Below are 19,957 nucleotides of genomic sequence, written 5' to 3' on the forward strand. Positions count from 1 at the left end.
GTCAAAATGGATAATGTGTCTTGCTGGGTTACTAACCCGCTCACAAACTTGTCCCATTGAACACTGCAGCAGTTCTACGGTGGGCCAAACAACTTCCATTGCCTACCTCAGTAACAGTGTAAAGCCTAAGTCTGTGTTGGGTTGTGAAACTGTCACGGAGCATCCTTTGTGCATCGTATTTGGGTGGGTGGCATATTCAGGAGAGCAGTCCTACTGATGAGTAGAGCTCGGGCTTTTTGTTCCCTCCTTCCCTCTAAACTGCAGTGCGATGCACTCTGATGTGCTGAAAAGGGTGGCTGGTGGCTGCCTAAGCAAGCAGATTTTCAAAATAATGTTGATCCCTTCACATGTTCTTACTTCAGCCTTGACTTTTCAGAGCCCTCACGTGATTTATTTACAGAGAAACTGTAAAAACTTGTGTTTGCTCTGTTCGTTTTATCTTTGATAAACATATGAGATATGTGGCCTTGCAGATGTTAAGCTCCAGGTTCGCGTAAAGGAAGTGAAACCCATGCTGAGCTGTTGCTTTCATTAAAATAATAATTATTTCAGCTCTGCGCGCTCACAAGCAGAGGGCAGTAGAAAATTGGAAGGGTTTTGGAACAGATGATGAGCAGATGAAGGCTTTGGGAAAGGATTTTGCATTAAGAGGAGTAGGAAGATTAATATCTTTCACAAGAAGTTAGCTAACAAGTACAGACTAATGAATCGGTGAGAAGATGGATGGGGACTTCTGTTCCCACCTGGTAATATTATGAAAGTCAGATTAGAAGGTGGTGAATTCACTACAGAGAAAAGAAACTGTCTGTTCATAACTGCTGCTTGTGAAGCTTGTGGCTACTAAACAAATCGTTGGGGTTAGGGCTTCAGGTTTAAGAACAATAAAATAAAAGAGGGTAAAAAAAAAAAAAAGATACCTCTTGGAATACTCAAAGCAATTGCAATGGTAAGGAGAACCTATGTTTTTTGAAAGACAGTGTGTCGATCAGGAATCAAAAGGGATGAGCTAACTTGCCCAACTGCAGGGGCTGTGAAGGATGTTGCTGCTTTTCCACTAAGGCCTTCATGACTTGTCTTAGTTCTGGAATGAAACTTTGCCTTTTGAATAATGCTGGAGAAGAGCAGGTTGTTAAAGCTGGATTGCCTCTGACTGAGGCATTCGGAAGTGGCTGCATTGGCTCGGCCCCGAGATCTGCCCAGGGCCCTCTGGCAGCAGCCAAATCGGGTATTTCAAAGGACAACATGAGGCCACAGAAAGCTGCCCTTTTATATCATTGGTGTTTGTCCTCAGAATTGGAAAAGCAAAGGTTGAAAGTTTAATCTAGGAAGCACAAGAGCTGGAAAATCCCGTTGCCTAACTGATGGTGGTTCATGCTGGTGTTTTGTATCTTTCAGGGAATTGCTGATATGCCTATTGGCAAAAACAGAGATATGCTTACTGTAGACAGCAAGTCTCTATGGTGGCTTAAAGATAGTGAAAAATAGATAATATTTATGACATCTTCACAGCCTTATTGTATGGGTACGCCCAGCGGGGTTCTCGCTTGGGGCTGGGAGGTGGTGGCAGTGCTCAGGGAGGACTTCTGGCTTGAGGACAGCGAGTACTGCTTCTGGCACTGCTGCAAACTGCCTGGTTTCAGAAGTTGGAGAGGCCAAAACCAAAGGGAGTTTCCTCTATGCTGAACGTTCCCTGTGGTGCTTGGTGGGGTGCTGGCCCCCACGGGATGGACGAGGACAGCTGCTCATTGAAGAGACGCCCAAAAAATAGAGGCTGCTGAGTGTAGGTAGGAAAAGGAAGTTAAATTTAGATTACCTTCTGCAGTGTCATCTCCTACCTCAGTGTGGAACTTGCTGTACTCCTTGCTGGGGAGAGAGGATAAACAAGAAATGCCATCCTGCACACCAGATGATGAATTTGTTTATAAGGCTTAATTGCCCCTTGGCACAGCAGCGTGAAATGAGCTCTCTTAGACTTAGAAACCGTTGGTGGGTTGGGGCTGGTCGTGCTCGCTCTGGAGAGAGGGGTTAAAGTGCCTGCTGTCACCTGTCCCAGGGCACCCGATCCCAGTGGCAGTGGAGGATCACTGCCCACGGCTCTATGGGGCCAGGGCTGGCTGGGGACCTGAGAGGGCTCAGAAGCTGTGAGGACACGGGATGGGACCGTCTGGAGATGCTCGGATGAAACCTGCTGCTCACCAAACAGCGAGAACATTCAGGCGTTTAACCTATTGTGGAGGAAGAAGCTCTTTTGCTTAGCGAGCTGTAGTTCCCAGCGGGGACCTGTCGGCATCCAGCTCGCAGAGCCCGGCCTGCTGCCAGCGTCCTGCACCGGCGCTGCAGCTCCTCTGCGTTTTCACCGGCACTGCCTCAAGGTTCAGCTTTTTTTCTCTTTGCTGTTTGTTTCAGAAGTGCCCGACCTGATGTCATTTCCACCCCGGCTGGGCTGCGTCTGAGATATGTCACGGGGAGTGGGAGGAGGAGGAGGGGGAGCCAGCGAGTGCGCGCCGTGCCCCAGGACCCTGTTTACTTTGCATTCCCGGCCGAGGAAGCCCTGGTTTAAATAGGATCGGAGGCGCGGGCTGCCCACAGCTGAGGAGGAAATGCTTGCTGCGGGGCTTTAAATTCCTGCGTTCCCATGCGCGGGTGCAGAGGATGAGCCTGCAGAATGCCTTTCCTCTTGGGTCTCAGACAGGTAACCGGGCTCGGTGCGGTGGGCGCTGCTTGCTCGAGGCTGTAACTTGCTTTAATTTATTTTATTTCCCCTTCCTGCATTAGGAAATGATTTTCAGTTCCCAGAGCCCTACAGGAGGCACTTCCCCATCCGTAGCACTTATCCGGGGAGCACGGCTGCTTTTTGCTTAGTGAGGAAAGAGCAAAGCAGTTGTTTGGGGGAAGAAACCCCTGTTCTGGTGGTGGTGTGTAGGGCCACAGCAATTTGTGCCCGGTTGGTTTTTATAGATACTTTCCGCAGTCCTTAATGTGAGATTGTGTATTCGGTGCCTGAAAACTTGTGCCAAACTTTCTTGCACGAGCAGTATTTTGAGTGTTAAACTGTGTTTAAAAGAGAAGCAAGTTAGGCACATGTGTATTCTCTCTCTCTCTTCTCTGATAGAGGTCACCAAACAGAAAATGGCAACTTTTTGCTACCCGGTTTGGTGGCTTTTTAATTTTTCAGTGTGAACAAGGAGCTTGGATAATGTCGTAGCTGGGCATGGAGGGGAGTGAGAAACGGTAGCAACTGGCCAGCTGCTCCCTGCCGGAGGAGAGTGCCAACTATTTGTTCTTGGGCTGAGGGAGAGCAAACCCTTTTTTTGGTCTGGGAGGCACGTCTGGAGGGGAATCTTAACTGTATACTCTCTCCAGCGCTGCTGGGTTCTGTAATCCACAGTAAATAGATACTGCATGATACCAGTGTGCTGCCTGCAGTTTCTAAGGGGGCTTTAAAATTTCAGGGTCTGACTGCAGCACGGTTGAAATCCCAACTTGCTGTTGTTTGGAAGGCAGTATGACTTAACATCCTGCTGAGCAAACAGTGCTGTCTCATTTTCCTTATCAGTTCAGTTTTTGGTGAAATGCAGCTCCCCTCCTCCCTCCCTCCCAGCCTGCTGATCTGAAAACAGTTTTACATAAGAAACTACCCCTAGCACAGTGACCTTCTGTTGCTGGATGCAATAGCTCTAGCATTTCACTTGTCAGTACTCGGGGCAAAGGGGCTTTCCCTAAAAACCTGGGAACTGAACCGAGGAGGGAGATGGAGACACGAAACCTAAACAACTTTGGGTAACTCAAGTTGCAGCCAGCACAGCTGGCTTAAACACTGAGATTGCTCCAGTTCCACAGGCGTGTTTTTCTCTCAAGTTCCTTTCTTTAAATGAACCTTTTCATTTTGGGAGGATATTTGGCACGATTGAGGTGCTGCTTAAAGTGCAAAGCCAGCAGCGAGGTGCTCTGCTGCCTGGTTTGCTTGCACTGCTCACAGCTGTTTATCTCGGAGTGCTGGATGGTACTTTTCTGTCTGCTTGCAACTTTTCTGCATAGATACAGAGGCATTTACAGGAAGCAGAAGAAGGTGTTGCCTCAAGAGCAGTTGAGCAAATCTCTCGACTATTTTTATCCACCGATGAGAGATCCAGTGGAAATGAACTGCTTGAACTTCAGTTTTAGATGAGGGGAAAAAAAGTATTTGGGGCTGTGTCCTTCATGCAGATAGCAATAAGAAATTTCCCACTTCTAAAATGGGGAACAAAAGAGTTGGTAGCGAACAGTGCTGTTTAATTAAAAGCGTGGGAGGAATTCAGGAACATCTCGTCATGCATCCGCCTCTATTGTCTCTGCTGTTTGCACTCGGACTGTAAACCCTGGGGTGTCAAGAAGGGCTCTGCTGTGCTCCTGTTCCAGGGCACCCCTCTTCCCTCGGACCCATGGCATTGCAGCATGAGTGGACCCATGGCTGCTGCTGATGAGTGGTGGAAGCAGTATTTGGGTTTGGGTTTGTTTTTTTTTTCGGTGGGGGTGATGTTTAAATGCCTTTGACGTCAGCACAAAGTGGGTGTCTGTTTAAAGCTCCCACCCCAGGAAGCGTGGTGGTGCAGGAGCTCAGTGATCGTTTTTAAGCACATTTCCTCTTAGGGCTGCAAGTGGAAGCTTGACTGCGTCCTTCTGCTCCATTGCAGAAACAACAAAGGAACAGAAGGTTAAAGTGTTGGATGCCCAACTTTTCTGATTTTTAAATTTTAACCGCTGGATGGTTTTGGTGTTGTCAGCTGTTTGGTGGCGTGAAGCACCCAAATACAACAATCTCAGAGCTGTCATTTGCTGGAACTGGTGTTACTGTGTGACGCCAGCTGCAGCTGGGAAACTTCTGCTGGGGCATGAACACTTTCACGTGAGGCGTGGATATGGCAGCTCCCGCAGCCTGAAAGTGAAACTTGCCATAAACAAAAATGAAAGCAGCCCTTCTCAAAGTATACCGGTGTGTTGTCGTGTGTGGGAGGGCAGCCTTCCTTTAGGTGGTTGGAGTATTTCTCTGCAATGAATGAGTGCTACAGACCGATTTGTTCTGCAGGTAAAGGTTGATGAAACCTCAGAGGTGCTGCGTGCTGTGTGGGTGAGCATGGGCGTGTGTAGGGTGCCTTATGAAGCAATGCCTGGGCTTCATTTATTTTCAGCCCAAGCTGTCCGTTACAAGGCGGGCTTACAGGGATCTGCCTGCTGTCGTTCTGCCAGGGGCCGATACCTGAGGTTCCTGCACATCACGGCAGTCAACGCTGCTTTCATCTTCACCAAACTTTGGTGCTGTGTTCAGTTGGTTGCAGCTAGTATTGGCCCAGCCTGATATTTTCAGCAGCTCATTTTGTGTTTGCCAAACAAACGCTGGTGACAGTGTGCTAAGATACCAGTAGTCACTTTTGTCACTCCGGGTGCTTAGGAGTATATATGGTTCTAACACTGCTTGCGAGTCACTCTAAATACCTGGCATTTGTGCACTTTCCTGCAGGTAGCAGCACTTGTTTGAGTTCCATCTTTCACAGCTGTCCTGGCAGTGGCTGAGTACTGGAAGGCAAGGGTCTGTCAAGACTTTTTTAGTAGCTGCTTACTGCTGCAGTCCCATGAGAGCCATGCGGGCAGGAGGCCTGGCATAGCCAGAGCTTGTGCCCAAGGCCCACTGACGCCAGCAGCACCGTGCCCCAGGGTGGGTGCCATCTTGGCAGGCCCCTTCAGCCTGCTGCAGCTCTTTTCCCTATGGCGCTCGGTTCTTCACCCCTGGCATGCCGTTATTAATCCTCCTCTCTTACAGTCCAGCCACTAATTGCTGTATGCCCTGACACATCCTGAAGCTTGGAGGGGAGAAAGTATTAGCGTAGGCCTAAAACCTGGCTACCCTGTCAAAGAGAGGAATGGCACGGAGCCTGCTGCCAGGAGAGGCAAGTCCAAGTGCCCTCCTGGCTCTCCGGATGCCACCGGGGCCAGGATGGATCGATGTACCCTGGCAGGGCAAATGACACAGAGGCCATGCACATGCAAGGTGCTCATATTTAAGGTAATAGAGGCTGGATTTCTGTGGAAAGGAGAGACAGAGCAAAAAGCTACAGTGGTTATTAGATCTCAGCAGTATCAGGCACTCCTGGTTTGAGTTACCTGGTCAGTGCCAGCTGAGGAGTCATCTTTTGTAGGCGGTTCATGCCAACTATGCACTTCTGAGCGTGGGCTGCGGTGTTTATTGCTGCTGTTGCACGTATTAATTTTCAGCTTGGAAAATAGCCACGCCGGTCTGGAATTTGCTCATCTTCATCTTTCTCCTTTTTGACATAGCAACAGTGTTACCAGGCCAGGTGCTGCTTTTTTCAAAGTAGGAATGTGTGTTTGGAAGTTCTTGATTCTTTGAGTGCAGTAATGCTGCACTGCCAGTCATTTCTCCTTTCCCTCCATTCCGTATATTGGCTTCAGATGCAGTAAATCGTAGCAACTACAGGCATTAAACCCAACCATTTAGTTCTGAAAACCGCTACAAAGTCAGGTTACCTCCTTGGTTACAGTGAGGGGCAATGTGGGCAACTTGCAGACTTCCAGGAATGCCTCCTGTCTTGATTGTGCCCCACGTTTTGACCTTTAATTTGTCACGTAGACCTCCAGCAGAGGTCCAGTACGGAGCTGGAAGGTGGAGAAGGTTGCTGGCGCTTTTCCCTGATGCTGATGTTAGTGTTTGCTGTGGCTTCAAGTCTGTCATGTGCTGCTGCCTTGAGTCCTCTTATACCTGCTGCTTCTGGACGTTTTAAGTATTATTTGTAAAAGCACTTGACAGCGAAAGTGTGCTCCTGGCAGAGTTGGCAGCGTTGTTGTGAGTTTATCACAAATGCCAATGTATTGACAGTAACAAAAAAAGGAGTAAAAAAAAAAAATCATCATCTTGTGTTTGTAGGGAAACACAGTTGCTTTACAAAGTTTGTGTATGACAAAGGAAAACTAATCCAAAACACCAGATTTAGAGTATGAGCACTCTCCAAGTGTGCCAAAATGAGGTCTTCCCAACTCGATGAGTTCCTTAAGAATTAGGATTTAACAAGTGGCTGCTGTTAGCCTGGGTGGGGGAACGAAACAGGCTTCAGGGCAGAGTCATCCAGAAATCTCTTGCCTTGAATGTGCATCAGAGATTCTCTGCAGTTTCCCAGATATCGGTGTCAGCTCTTAGGATAATGCCAGGGAGGCAGCAATGCACAGGCAGCTCCCAGTACGTGCTGCTTTGCAAGACAAAGCCAGTTCACTCCTTGAAATTAGCTGGAGTTCTCCTAGCTTTGCAGGAGGGAGATAAGGGATGGCGCGTTCAGGCCTCTTAGTTGTGAAACAGGAATACTCTGCTCTGTTAGGTCTGAGCACACGGAGAACACCCTCATGTAGACACTGCTTAGTAATCCTGTCCGGAGGCGTCTGCAGCTAGCTCAGCAAGGGCTGGCAGGAGGAGTGTGCCTGCACGGGCAACCAGAAGGCAGACAGTCCTTCTGCAGGGATGCCTGCATCGGAATGCGATAGCCACTAGCTGCTGGCTGAGAAAATGCTTTAGGAAAGAAGCCTTCCCGCTCGGTTGTTTTTGTAAGGCTATCTTAAAAAAATAAATAAAAATCTTTGTAGTACTTCAGTTTAAACTCCATGCTGCAAAGAATGATTTTAAATGATCGAAAGTGGTGCTAGATGGCAGATAGAAATGACAGCAAGCCAATGAAGTGTAAGTGTTCTAATTTTGCTTTTATAAGATTTTTTCCCTTCCCATATGTGTGTTATCTGTAATATTACAGTTTCAGTCCTGTGCCTTGTCTGTGGCTGTTGGTGTGAAAGAGGAAGCGCAAGCCCTTGTCTTGTGCCCAGGTGACACTTAGACTGTAGATAACTCTGTTACTGATGTGTCTTAAGTAGTAACCCTTTGGCTGCTTATGACAAAAAGAATGAATGGGAGGAGGAAGTAAAAAGTAATGCGACAGTGATAATAAGAAATGTGCAGGATGGGATTTAATTAGGAAAAGAAGCCTAATCAATGTGCTTGGCAGTAGGTAGAGGATTCCTGACAAGACATGGTGCTGCTTCTTGGCTTGTGAAACAGTGGATGAAAACGTACAGGGGCTCTTCTTTTTGCACAAATTATTCTTGACCTTGAGAAGGGAGAGGAAAAGAGGCTGAAACACTTGATGTGTATGAGGTACCTGTAACTCTAACCCAGTGCTCTCCGAACACTGGAGTTTCTATCTAGTATCTTTTTCCAAAGATTTGGTGCCTTTCCCCTTTATCTCTTTCCTGTGCCAAGATGTGTAACCTGACGTTGGAGGTGGCTGTGCTCTGAGCAGGGGCTTGGACCACATGACCTGCTGGGATTCTTTCCAAACTAAATTATCCCTGGATTCTGTGAAACACTTTGGAAGCAAGTTCTGGGTTTGACACGTGGAACTGAATCTGGCTGCAAGAAGAGCTCCCAGCCACCTGCTGGTCTCGATGCAGGGCAGCCGGCACTGCGTCCTGCGTGGGCTTTGGCAGCGTGGCTGGTGGCCAGCACACATGAGCTCTGAAACCTGCGGCTGTCTGATCTGGGGGTGTTGAGAGCAAACTCTGAGCTCATTGACAGCTATGGGTGTTTCCATATTAGCAAGGAAGAGTATTTCTCTTGGTCAGAGTGTAGAGAAACTCTGACCAGTAAGCCTGAGTTCTGCTTCAGGTGGGAAAGCAGGATGTTGGTTGACCCTGCGTCTCCAAAAGCAGACAGGAGAGCCTCTGGAAACACTGGTGTTGATACAGGTTGCTGCTGCCAAAAGACACCATTATGTTCCTTCTTGTTAGTCTTCTGAAGCAGGCAGTGCAGAGTGGAACAAATTTTGGGAGGGAAAATAAACATAGGTGGTCAAGGACAGATCGGTTGTGATGCAAAGGGGATCCTGAAACGGCACCGTGGGACTCTGTTCTTCCGCCAGCCTCGCATGACTCATTTGCTAGTTCAGCATTGATCCTTGTGTGTCACAACTGTAAACCTCAGGTGGTGACTTTCTGGCTCGTGCACTATCAGTAGGGTTGCAATTTTGCAATAGGAACTTAATTTCTCAATTTGGCTGATGTGAGAGCCAAAATCTATCACGTTCATCTGTTGCACTAACTCTGCAAAGTCAGCAAAAGTGAAGAAAAATGTAAATAAACCAATGAGAAGATAAGAGACTAGATGTTCTATTTTTTTTTTCCTGACTAAAATTACAATTTTTGGAATGAATAATGTGCCTGAAATGGAAAATGCTACGTTAGCTCTGCAGTGCCTGCTAAGAGTTGCTGTAGGCCGCTGTGATTAGAGATGGAAAGCTACTCCTTACTCTATATGAGAAAGTTTCTACTTTTGATGTATGACATTTCAAGAGTATGAAAAGTTTGCTTTAGTTACCTGCAAAGCAGATGTGCTTGCAACATCCATGTGTTTTAATAAGGTTTGTTTTCAAAGAAAGATGTTTTGTTTCCTAACTTCCAGGTTGCCCCACCACCTGTTAGAGATGTACACACTACGATTGTAAAGCACTTCTGTCTTCTTGTGTTTTGTACTTTTTCCCACCCATGTTCCCAGACTAGTAGGAAAATGGGAACTCCTGGGGGGGGGACTGAGACTTCACAGCAAACTCCTTTTCCATCTTAAGTGTCCTGAGGACCTGCTGGGTGACACGGTGCAGCTGATTTGGCTCCGCTCCTGGACTACTTCGCTATTCCAGGAAGAAGTTTTACAGGAATGCTGATCTTACATAAAGCATATGGCTAATTATGAGGGATTCATTTTAGATTGGAATCTTGCAGGAACATAATGTAATTACCATTCAGATCTAAATGAATCCAAGCAGTCTTTTCTCAGATCATAACGTTCTGTTTATGATGTGCTTCCTCCACTCAGCATTCAGCCCCAGTAACGCAGTGATACTGTTTAAAACAGAGAATAAATGACGGTCCATCTACGAAAGAATGCCGTGTGCCCAGAGCATGATAACTGTTAAAAGGAAAAGACTGATAAGAAAACAGCATTGTCTAGATGCTAAAGCAATGTAACTCAGGAGTTATTTAAGAGAGATAATGGGATTTCTTCAAAACTGTCATTTGTGGGACGTATTCTTTGCTGGTCCCTTGAAATGTTTTAATCTTTGTGTATTTTAAAATTTCCCAAGACCGTAACTTGTGACTCTTAAAATGCTTGCAGATTGCTGGGTAAAATAAATTACATTTCAGAAGATACTGATAAAACATCTTAAAAGTGTGTCTGTTTAATTTTAGGACAAGGAAACCTGCATGGGTGTCAACAATCAAAGTTACATATGTGAAACGGGCCACTGTTGTGGACAGTCCCAGTGTTGCAACTACTACTATGAACTCTGGTGTAAGTCCTTCTGTTTTGTATGGCTTCCCTTCCTAATCTGCATGGCTGTCATACTGCAGGTCTGGCTTGTGTCTTGGGAATATTGTATTCAGCTCTTGTTTTGCATTGCCATTGCATTTAACTGCAATGCAAACTGGAGTTGACTCAGTAAAGCAAGGGAAATAGGACTATTGCAATGAGCATTGCCTTCTTTTGGGGAGTAATGGGGCTGTCTTCGCATGTTCATGACTGGAAATTTGTTGTTTGGTATTCTTGCTGGTTTGGGCAATACTGGTCTGGACAATAGCATTGGATGTGACTGAGGAAAACACACTTAAGGGAAGATGTTCATCTGCACAACTCTTAAGTTTGACACACGCGCTGAATTAATTCAGTATCTTTCTTCTTACTGATTCAGTATTTTTTCAAGAATGACAGTTTATATCTGATTTCTCTCATTAAAGTTGTCCTCTCAAGAAGGGCCAGGACCTCTATTCTCCAAGGAAACATGGTATTGGGAGCACAGCTCTGGGGGCCTGGGGCAAATTCTGTGAGCTGGCAGTAGCTGAATGTGGTCTGCTGTGAGGAGCATGCATTGCCCGTCTCAGGCTCTCTTATTTCCTGGGCGTTTATGCAAAATCTGGGCTTTAAACCTACCCACTTCTTGCTAATGGTTATGTGAACTTCGTGCTATGTGTGTAGAGAGCAGCAGGCAGGTCAAAGCAGGCCAGCAAGGCTGATAAAGAAGCTGAAGGGATAGGAAAGTTAAAAATGCTGAAGTTTCGAGGCAGCCTTTGAATTGTGCCTGGGCTGATGGTGTCTTCCTTTCCCAAGGAGGAACCATGGAAAGTTGAACACCGACCTTGACTTGCTGCAGTACTGCCAGGAACCAGGGCTGTAAGAAGGCATTTGTCCTCCAGGAATCTGGAAATAAGGAACTCTGAATATTGTACCCCCATGTTAGAGACTGGTGTTATTTTCCTACTATATCCCGTGATATCTTGTGGTTTTTATGTAGCTGGTCTGTGTACATAATTCCTCTGCAGTGCCAACAGTTTCACTTTCAAAGTAGTTTGTGGAAATGTATTATACGTACAAAGAGTGTCACTTAGCCTGAATCTAAGGGTGGAATAGCTGATGCTTCATCCTTTAATCTAGAAACATGCTTTTACTGAAGTGGCTGTAAATTAAGCAGGACTGTAATGGCCTTGCTGAAGACATGTTGGGTATCAGGGTGTTGTGCCTGGCGGTGTAAATACAAATGGCAGCAGCTGAGTGCTCTCTGGGCTTTCGACAGCAGCTTTACATTCAGAAGTCTCCAAGCAGTTGCGGGAATGTTTTGGGATGGGGTGGGTAACCCTGGGGACAGCCGGCTGGGATTTGTCTGGACCAAATGGGGATGCGTGGACAGAGCAGAGTTGGGAAGGTCAGACCCTGCTTTGGACTTGTGTGGGTGGGAATGTAGAGGAAGAGGCACATATCCAAGGGCTTAGAAGCTCTGTGGCAAACAGGATCTAAATTGAGCAACAGCATGGAGTACAGCTGCACGCTGATGCTTGTTGCAGAGTTGCCATGTTTCTCCCCTGTACGCCTTGAAAGAGGCTTAATGGAACTGCATGCAAACAATAGTCAGAACAACAGCCCCCTGCCATTCTAATGAAAGGATGTTACTTTAACTGTCTTTGTTTTCTCAACATGGCACAGGCTTTTAGATCTGACAGTGTCTGACTGCGTCATAAATGGTTTTGGAAGGTGAAAACAGCTTTTGCTAGGAGGAAGCAGAACATTTCAGGCCTCTTTCTAGGGCAAGCACACAAGCTGCTTTGAGATCATGGAATGAGCACGTTAATGGCACACACTGATGAATGGTTCCTTGGGGGAAATGGGTTTCTGTGTCGAGTTTCACGTTCCTTCTGCATTGTGGAGAGCATCGTACGTGGCTCTGAGACAAGGGCAGTAATGCAAACAGGAGACCTATTCTCTCAGGCTTTCTGCAAATCCAGGCAAGTGCCCAGCATCGATTTGCAGCTGGTTAATGTTTTCAGGGCTTGCTTTGCCCTTATGTTTGTCAGGAAAAGGTCTCTGGGATGGGGGTGGACGTGCAGGGAGGAGCACGTCCTTTTAAATGAAAACTCGTGTTGCAGAGCGTGCCACCACAGCTTCAGAAACATTCTCTTGCTCCAGAAATTGTGGAATATCTTCAGTTTATACGTGTGGTGAGGCATCCTTAAGACCTTTGAGGTGAACAGCAACAAGAATATATGCAAATAGTCTTAATAACAAGCGAGGAAATAGATTGGCTTTGTTGAAGTTAATAGTACATTTTGGTTAATGAACAGTGAAGTCAGCAGCACCTTTTAGGTACAGCTTCACACTTGTGTTGTAGTTTGATTTTAGCCAGTGTGTGCATGCACTGAAGTAACTATTTTCAGAAGTTTCTCCTTTGCTCAGAAGCTCCCTGACCACCAGTGCCTGGAAAAGGCCTTCTTGCACGTCCTGTGAAGTCCTGGATATTTTACTGCTTAGTGGGGAGAAACAGAGGAGGGTGGCATTTGAAATGGAAAAGAAAACTCGTCTGGCTTTGTTGGCTCTGCCTTTTGAAATGTGATCCTGTCTTGCGGCCACTTGGAGGATTTCCTATAAAAAGGATCATTTTTTCCCTGTTTAAGAATTTGAGGGAAGTTTGTCTTTGAAAATGGCTGATCTCAACGTTTCTAGACAGCAAGTAAGGTTATGGTAATTATAAACCAGTCCTTGAGGGCTGTGGAATAGGATGCAAAATCAAGGTATTATTTTGTTACGGGGTGGAGCGGAGGAATGGAGAACATGATATGCCAAGCAGGTGGACAGCCTGTGTTTAAAATTAGATAACAGCTCAGTTCAGATTCCCACCCATCTCTTATTTAAAAAAAAAAAAATTGTGGCTCTGTGTTGCCAAATAATAAGATTATATCCAGGTTTATGTTTGTAGGACTAATACACGCAGGTCCTATTAGTTCCTAGCTGAAGTTTGGCAGAAGGTAGCCCATGATGTGAGGAGGGTGCTGCAGGCACCGAAGAGAAGAGGGTTTACAGTTGCGAATCCCCACCTAGGGGAAGCTGTCCTTGTGGCTGGTGGTTGCACATTTTAGCCTAACAATTTCTTCAGGCTCCCTAGAGAGGTCACAGTACCCAAGGAGGAGGAGGTTGTGGTCTTGGGGCAGCCACTGGATTTTGCTTACAAGTATTTTTTGTTCATGTCCCTTATGACGTGCTTGTGATTTACAAGAGTTTTCTGTTGCTGGCCTTTGTCCAGGCCTAATGGGTGTTTTGATGCAAAATGTTCCAAAATGGCACTTTTGATGCTGGAAGAAAGGAGGTAATTGAGGACTGTAGTTACTGTGTTTTGCAGGTTAAGAATTAAGGCTCAAATGTTCCAGATTTTCTGAAGTTTATGCCTATAGTGTGGTTTGAGAACCTAATCCAGATCTCCTGACATCCATCTTCGTGTCTCCCTTACCCTGCTGAGGGGCAGCACAAAATCAGACGGCTCCTGAGGCATCAAACACAGCAAATAAAACTATGGAAAAGTATTTTACTTGGTGCAGTTGGAAGAGCAGTATGTGGTGCTTGGGGAATCGTGGAGCGTGGAGACGGGCAGCTGCAGCCCCTTGGTCATTGAGGTACCTCACAGCAAGCTGTGGTGCTGAGTGAGGATTCACATGTGCCTTATTCTGCTTCGTTTTGGCTGTGTTAGCAGTGACACTAAGCCCTTCTGTTTCCAGTGAAGGGAAAAAAAATCATCTTGACTGTTTGGGCCTTAGTGGAAGGGTTGTACGGGAAAAAAATGTTCTGTTTGCAGGCAGCACAGTTGATGTTTTTGCTGATTTTGAGTGTTTTGCTCATCTCTGCACGCTTCCCTTTGGAATCTCTAGACAGCTCTTTTCCCCAAAAAGTGTGCTGCCAGAAAATGTTGGCAGGGATCTGCTTAGTTGCTGAAACTACAGCAACTGCTGTAACACGTACATGTTCCAGGTCAGCTTCATAACAGGAATTTGTTCCCAAAGACTTTGCTGCAGTCTCCAAAGCACTCAGTCAAATAACATCAGTCCCGTTTTCTTTCTAACCCCATGTCTTCAGTCTAACCAAGCCCTTTTATGGAGGGGGCTTGCCCTGTTCCCCACTTTTCTCCCAGCCTCCTGCATGGCTCTCCTTGTCCTCCCTTTCTCAGATGCTTCACTTCTTGCTGCTGTTATTCCTCAGCTGATGCTTCAGCCATAACAACAGTGTCTGCAGATTGATTGCCTCAAGTGCAAGATAAGCAAAAGATTTTTCTGAAACGCTTCTTTTTTCCATCTTTTTTCATGGCAGTGGAGGTATTGTGTATACTGGCTGCTACTCTGAAAGCTAGAAACCAGCTGTCATTAATATCCATCGTCTTTGGTTGGAGTCATCAATCTGGGGGCGAGTGAGCAGGAGCTGGAGATGTAACTTCAGTAACTTTTTCCTGCAGTGCTATCAGGCTGGTGCAGCCGTTCCACTAACATAAAACTGTCACTGAAAATCAGTCTTTCCCTTGTGGCTCATTGATTGAGCAGATGGGTTTCAGCCTGCTCTGGTTCCCCAGGACCAGTTAAAAGCACAGTTGCACACAGCGTCGTGCTGGCACAAGAAGAGTTGGAGGAGGCAGCACGGTGTGTGAAACAGACAGGCGGGAGGGGACCGCATTGCTCGGCAGCCTTCTTTTTCCTAAGTGTCCATAGGCCCGTGGCCTGGATCCCCATCTCACATTCTGGAGCAGCAGCAGCGACTCATAGGGGCTTATGGCTGAAGAAGCAGGAGGTGAAGTGGTCTCTGTGCCAAGGACACCGTAAAACCCACGTGCAGCTGAACTGTGGTGCCGGTTAAATGTCTCCTGGTCTTGATAGTAGCGCTGGCCCTAGGAAAGACAGTTTCCTCCCAGCCGTGGCCAGCTTTGAGGCCACTAGTTGGGAGATCACATTTTCGTCAATGAAATTGTCCCACTTCTGTTGAGAACCAGCTCTTGGGAAGCCAAAGCTATTACCCAGATGCTTGTCAGGAAGACACAAAAACACTTTGCAGTATATTTTGGCTTTCTTTTAGGGGACTTCCTGCCAATAGAACGATGGCATTTGCCCAAGTTTACCATGAACTTGAGGGCAGATTTCTCTGTTCCTACCCTTGGAACGCTCCAGAAAACATGTTTTCCATTTTGCACAGGATAAAAGGAGCTTCCCTTTATGGGACTGCTGATGGCAGCATCTCAGGCAGCAAGCACAGTACTTGACCTCAGCATCAGAATGGACACTGCTCTTCACTTTTTTGTAGGGAGGGAATGCTCTGTTTCGTACTCAGGAGATAGATAGTTTATTCTTTATTATTCTTAAGTTTGGGCAAAGCTGTGGTCTGGTTAGTGACCAGAACAGTTTTCTCACAGCTCTAAGCTTGATGTATTCTTTCATGGCTGGTAGAAGGTGCCTCCAGTGGATGGAGACACGCCATTGGACGGGACATCCTCATTGGATGGGACACTTTTCCCAAGAAAGCTGTAATCATCACAGCCTTCTCCTTCCTGAGTGTTTTCTTTGCTTGTGAGCAGTGGCTTTCCTAGGAAGTAATTCTGTTCTCAGGTCTTTCTGCAGTTCCTGTTTTGGTTTCCTGAGCTTGATGCTCATGGGAAGCTTGCAGCTTTTCTCTGAGCCTGTCTGATGCTGAGTAAGATGCTGGTGTTTTTTCTGTCGTATTTCTATGAAAGCTTTTGATCCTCTGGCAGGGAAATCTCTTGGCAAAACTCAGCTCCTTGGCTGTGTCTGATTCACTCTTTGGTTGCATCATTATCAACCCATTGGCATCACCAGTGACTTTGACGGAAGATAGAGCAGCACTTCTCAGTACTCAGCCTTTTTGGGATCATAGTGCATCCACTTCTAACTCTTCCATAAACCAAGAGCAAGCCTAAAATTGCCTTGAAATCCAACAGTCTGCTGCTGCATGTTTAGCTCCAAACTGATGCTGTGCTGTTATCCACCAGTGAAATTTTTTTCTCTCTACTTGTCATCTGCCCCTCAGACTGCAGTGAGTTTTGCTCCCCATGATCCTGACCTAGTGGGAAATGCCAGCTAGAGCTTTTCTCTCAAATCAGACAATTTTGTGACAAACCTGGCTCAGGATGCCTGCTGCCTCCCAACAGTTTCTCCTTTTGCAGTGACTGCCACAATAGCCCAGTGCAGTATAGCTGAACACAACTCATGTCCATATGGGCAGGAGGCACATGTGAAAGAGCGCTGGCAAAGCTTTTGAGGACAGTGAAGACAACAAGAAGCCCATTTTTATTGAGCCTTTAGAAGCCCTTTCTTGCCAGACTTCTGTTGCCTTTGCACATCACCCAATTTCAGCACGAGGCAGGGCCAGTGCCTGCTTTGCCACGAACCAGGTATTAGCTTGCATTGATGCTGTGCTCAGCCTCCACATTTCCTGTTCCCGTCGTGTTGTCTTTGGATGAAATTTAAATTTCCCTTCTTCCCCTCTTGCCAGATGAGCCGTGTGTGCACGGGCCAATGCTCTGCTCGGTTTGCTCCCTGCTGCTAGTTTGAAGCCAAATGTCACCAGGTGTACAAATGCACAGCTCAGCCCTGGACATATTCACTGTTCTCTCCATACTTTTAGACATAATATTTACACTTGGCCGTTACACGTAGCTTTATTTCAAACAAATGACTGTACTATATATTTGCTGGGCTTTTACAGTTTTTCTGTTCTGCAGCCAGCATTGCAGCTGTGCCCAAACTTCTGGCTAGGGCATGTTATGGAGCCTTTTATGGACTCCCAGCACCGCTCTGGGCGTGCAACCAGACCTGCTCCATCTCCTGGCTCTGGCTCCTCTGCTCAAGCAACAGGTGAGCAGCTCAGCACCTATAGTGTCCCGTTCTGTTGCTTCCTCCATGCTGGGAAGGCTTATAGTCCTATGACACAGGCATGCCGCTGCCTGACAAAGTGAGGGAAAGCCCATAAAGAGGAAACCAGGAGCCAGGTGGAGCAAATAGATCTGGGGGCACACAGCGCTGACCCGTTGCCATCACCCAGGCAAGTCCTTGGGTGTGTGCTGAGTCAGGAGTTGAGTAATTCCTCGAAGCTCCAGGAAGTGTTGGTGGTTAATGAAACCAAGCAATAACGTGGTGTTAGTGGGTTCTTTTTCTGGAAATTCCCATGAAAAACACCACTTTTTGTGCATTTGTGGTTGCGAGCGCTCATCGAGACCCTTGGCACAAGGATGGAGGTGTTGTTCCTGGCACCGTGACCAGATTGCAGCTCAGTAAATTACGATCTGTTTACTTACAAACGCCACCTGCGGTTTCAGTAGGATCCAGCATTAATTTATTAGCCTGAACTGCTGTACGCTGTTTACAGAGCTGCTGAACGTCGTCTTGCGAATGGCTGAGCTGACTTTGACCCCTATTCCGAGCTTGTGCACCAGTTTGTCTGCAAAGCATTTTGGGATTTGGAATGAGTAGAGCAGATTTCTAAAGAAATACTTTTTAAATCCACTGCATGCAGGCTTGGGTGGGAGCAGTTATTCCCTGCAGAAAAATTCGGCTGCTACAGCTGAGATTGCTTAACAGTGGCAGTTCTCCAGAACATCCTAACTAAGTGCTGCTTGCTGCTATTGCATCTAGAGTGCTTGGGAAAGGACATGAATAAATGTGTTAAAAATCAGCTATTTTCATGACTCGCTGAAATCCCTGGATAGCTGGGTGTAATTTTCCATTGTTTTTGAACGGATGATCACGGATTGCTCTTTGAATATAAGGAGTACTGAAAGATGAACTGCAGGCCTGCTTTGGCACATGGTGACGTGCTGTGTGAGTGACCTGGTTTCCATGAGTTGTTCTTGCTTCCTCGGCCAGTGAGAGCTGAGGAACCTTCCCTTAGCAAGAGCTAAAATAGTGGTGGGACTCTTCAAACTGCGAGACAGCGACTGCAAACCACAGCATGGAATCATAGATCATTAAGGCTGGAAAGGCCAGCGAGGTCATCCAGTCCAACCATCAGGCCATGCTCGTGACAGCTCTAGATCATGTCACACATTGCTACGTGTCTTGAACGCTGTCTTGAACCACTGTCTAGGGACAGTGACCCCACCACCTCCTTGGGCAGCTTGTGCCAATGCTTCACCTCTCTTCCTGAGAAGAAATTCTTGCTACTACCCAACCTGAACCTTCCCTGGCATAGCTTAAGGCCGTTACCTCTCATCCTGTCTGCCTGACCGGCTTAGGAGGGAAGGGAGGACTTCAGCAATCCCTGGAAAACTTTCTGAAAGCTTTTGTAGGATCAAGGGGCGTTTGGAGGGCAATAGACATCTCTTTGCTCAGTTTGAAGTGAGTGTAGAGGGCATCTCAAGTGCTTTTTTTTCTTTTTTTTTCCTTTGCTTCTGTAGAGCAGAGGTCTGGCTTCTTCCTGCCCTTCTTCATAGGGCTGAGCAGGCTGGCTAGAAAATCTGCCTGGGAACCTTGATTTCCAGCCAAGCAGAAAAAGAACATATAAAAAATAAATTAAAAAGGAGCATGCAACACCTTAATTTGATAGCAAGTTCTGATAAATCTGAGTAGGAGACAGAATCTGGTCCATTAGGGAAGCAGGTTGTGCAAGGCAAGGGAGAGATTTCAGTTTGCTGTGCCAAAATAACGTGGGGATTTGGGTTACGACACAGGGAGGTGCAGGTCCCTGCTCAGAACGCCTGGAGGCACAGCACCAACTCACCTCCACCAGCGCGGGGCTCCGACACCAGCAGTGCAGGTTGACTGCACTTTGTCCTGAGCCAGAGCAGTATTCCTCTCGTTCTTCACATTCCTCAACTGTTCACCTTTCCCCACCCAGCTCTTAGCAAAGAAAACATTTCTAATCCAGAAGGAGATGCTGGGGACATGGAGGTATTGTGATGTTGGGCTACAGGATATTATTAGGGCAGGTTAGTACCGAAGGGCGTCTCTGAAACTCATTGCTAATATATGGCAGCAGGGAGGCAGCTTTAAAGGAAGGGGGGTTTCTTGGTGTGTTGGCAGGACTTGGGCAAATTCGGGAAGTGCTCGTTTTAAATTTCCTTTCAGAGAGCACTGTGTGTCTGTGACCATGCACAGAGACCAGCTGCGGCCACGGGCAGAGCAGAAGTTGGGTTTCTTGAGGATTCAGGGCGAGGGGCTGGATTAATTTAATTTTGGATAATTTAAGACATTGAATATAAAAATAAGTTTTAAAAATATTTTGAGACGTTTATGTAAAAGGAGTATGTTTTTGTTAAACATAACAATGGAGGATTTGGGCTAGAAATTAAAGAGCAGTGCAAACAAAAGGAAAATGTAGTGCTTGGGGTTTTTCTCTTCTTCTGTGGTTAATCTGCAGAATGTCTTTTGTGTCTTGATTATTATTTTGAAACCAGTGTGGCTGTGGGAGTCAAATTCAATGGTAGTCACTGATCTGCTTGTGTTTTTTTTTTCTTTGCCAAAAGGAAGAATTTCCAGTGGGTGGGATGGGTGGGTGTGTGGATGGATGGATGGATGGATGGATGGATGGATGGATGGATGGATGGATGGATGGATGGATGGA

The 19,957-nt window shown here is 46.6% G+C and overlaps 1 protein-coding gene across 5 annotated transcripts in view; it reads left to right on the forward strand.

The window, feature by feature from the left end:
• The window catches only part of WBP1L (WW domain binding protein 1 like), a 49,637-nt gene that overhangs the window by 25,608 nt on the left and 4,072 nt on the right, over positions 1 to 19,957 (forward strand). For 3 of the 5 annotated variants that reach the window (XM_042863674.1, XM_042863677.1, XM_042863675.1), the window contains one exon: positions 10,276 to 10,378. In XM_042863674.1, coding sequence (XP_042719608.1) covers positions 10,276 to 10,378 — 103 coding nt within the window. Of the gene's footprint in view, positions 1 to 2,395; positions 2,693 to 10,275; positions 10,379 to 19,957 lie in introns of those variants that run through there. The other 2 variants (XM_042863676.1, XM_042863678.1) reach the window with 2 other exon arrangements.

This window comes from Lagopus leucura, unplaced genomic scaffold, assembly GCF_019238085.1.
Source record: "Lagopus leucura isolate 7727_CA_CO unplaced genomic scaffold, USGS_WTPT01 Super-Scaffold_741, whole genome shotgun sequence".
Classification (NCBI taxonomy): domain Eukaryota; kingdom Metazoa; phylum Chordata; class Aves; order Galliformes; family Phasianidae; genus Lagopus; species Lagopus leucura.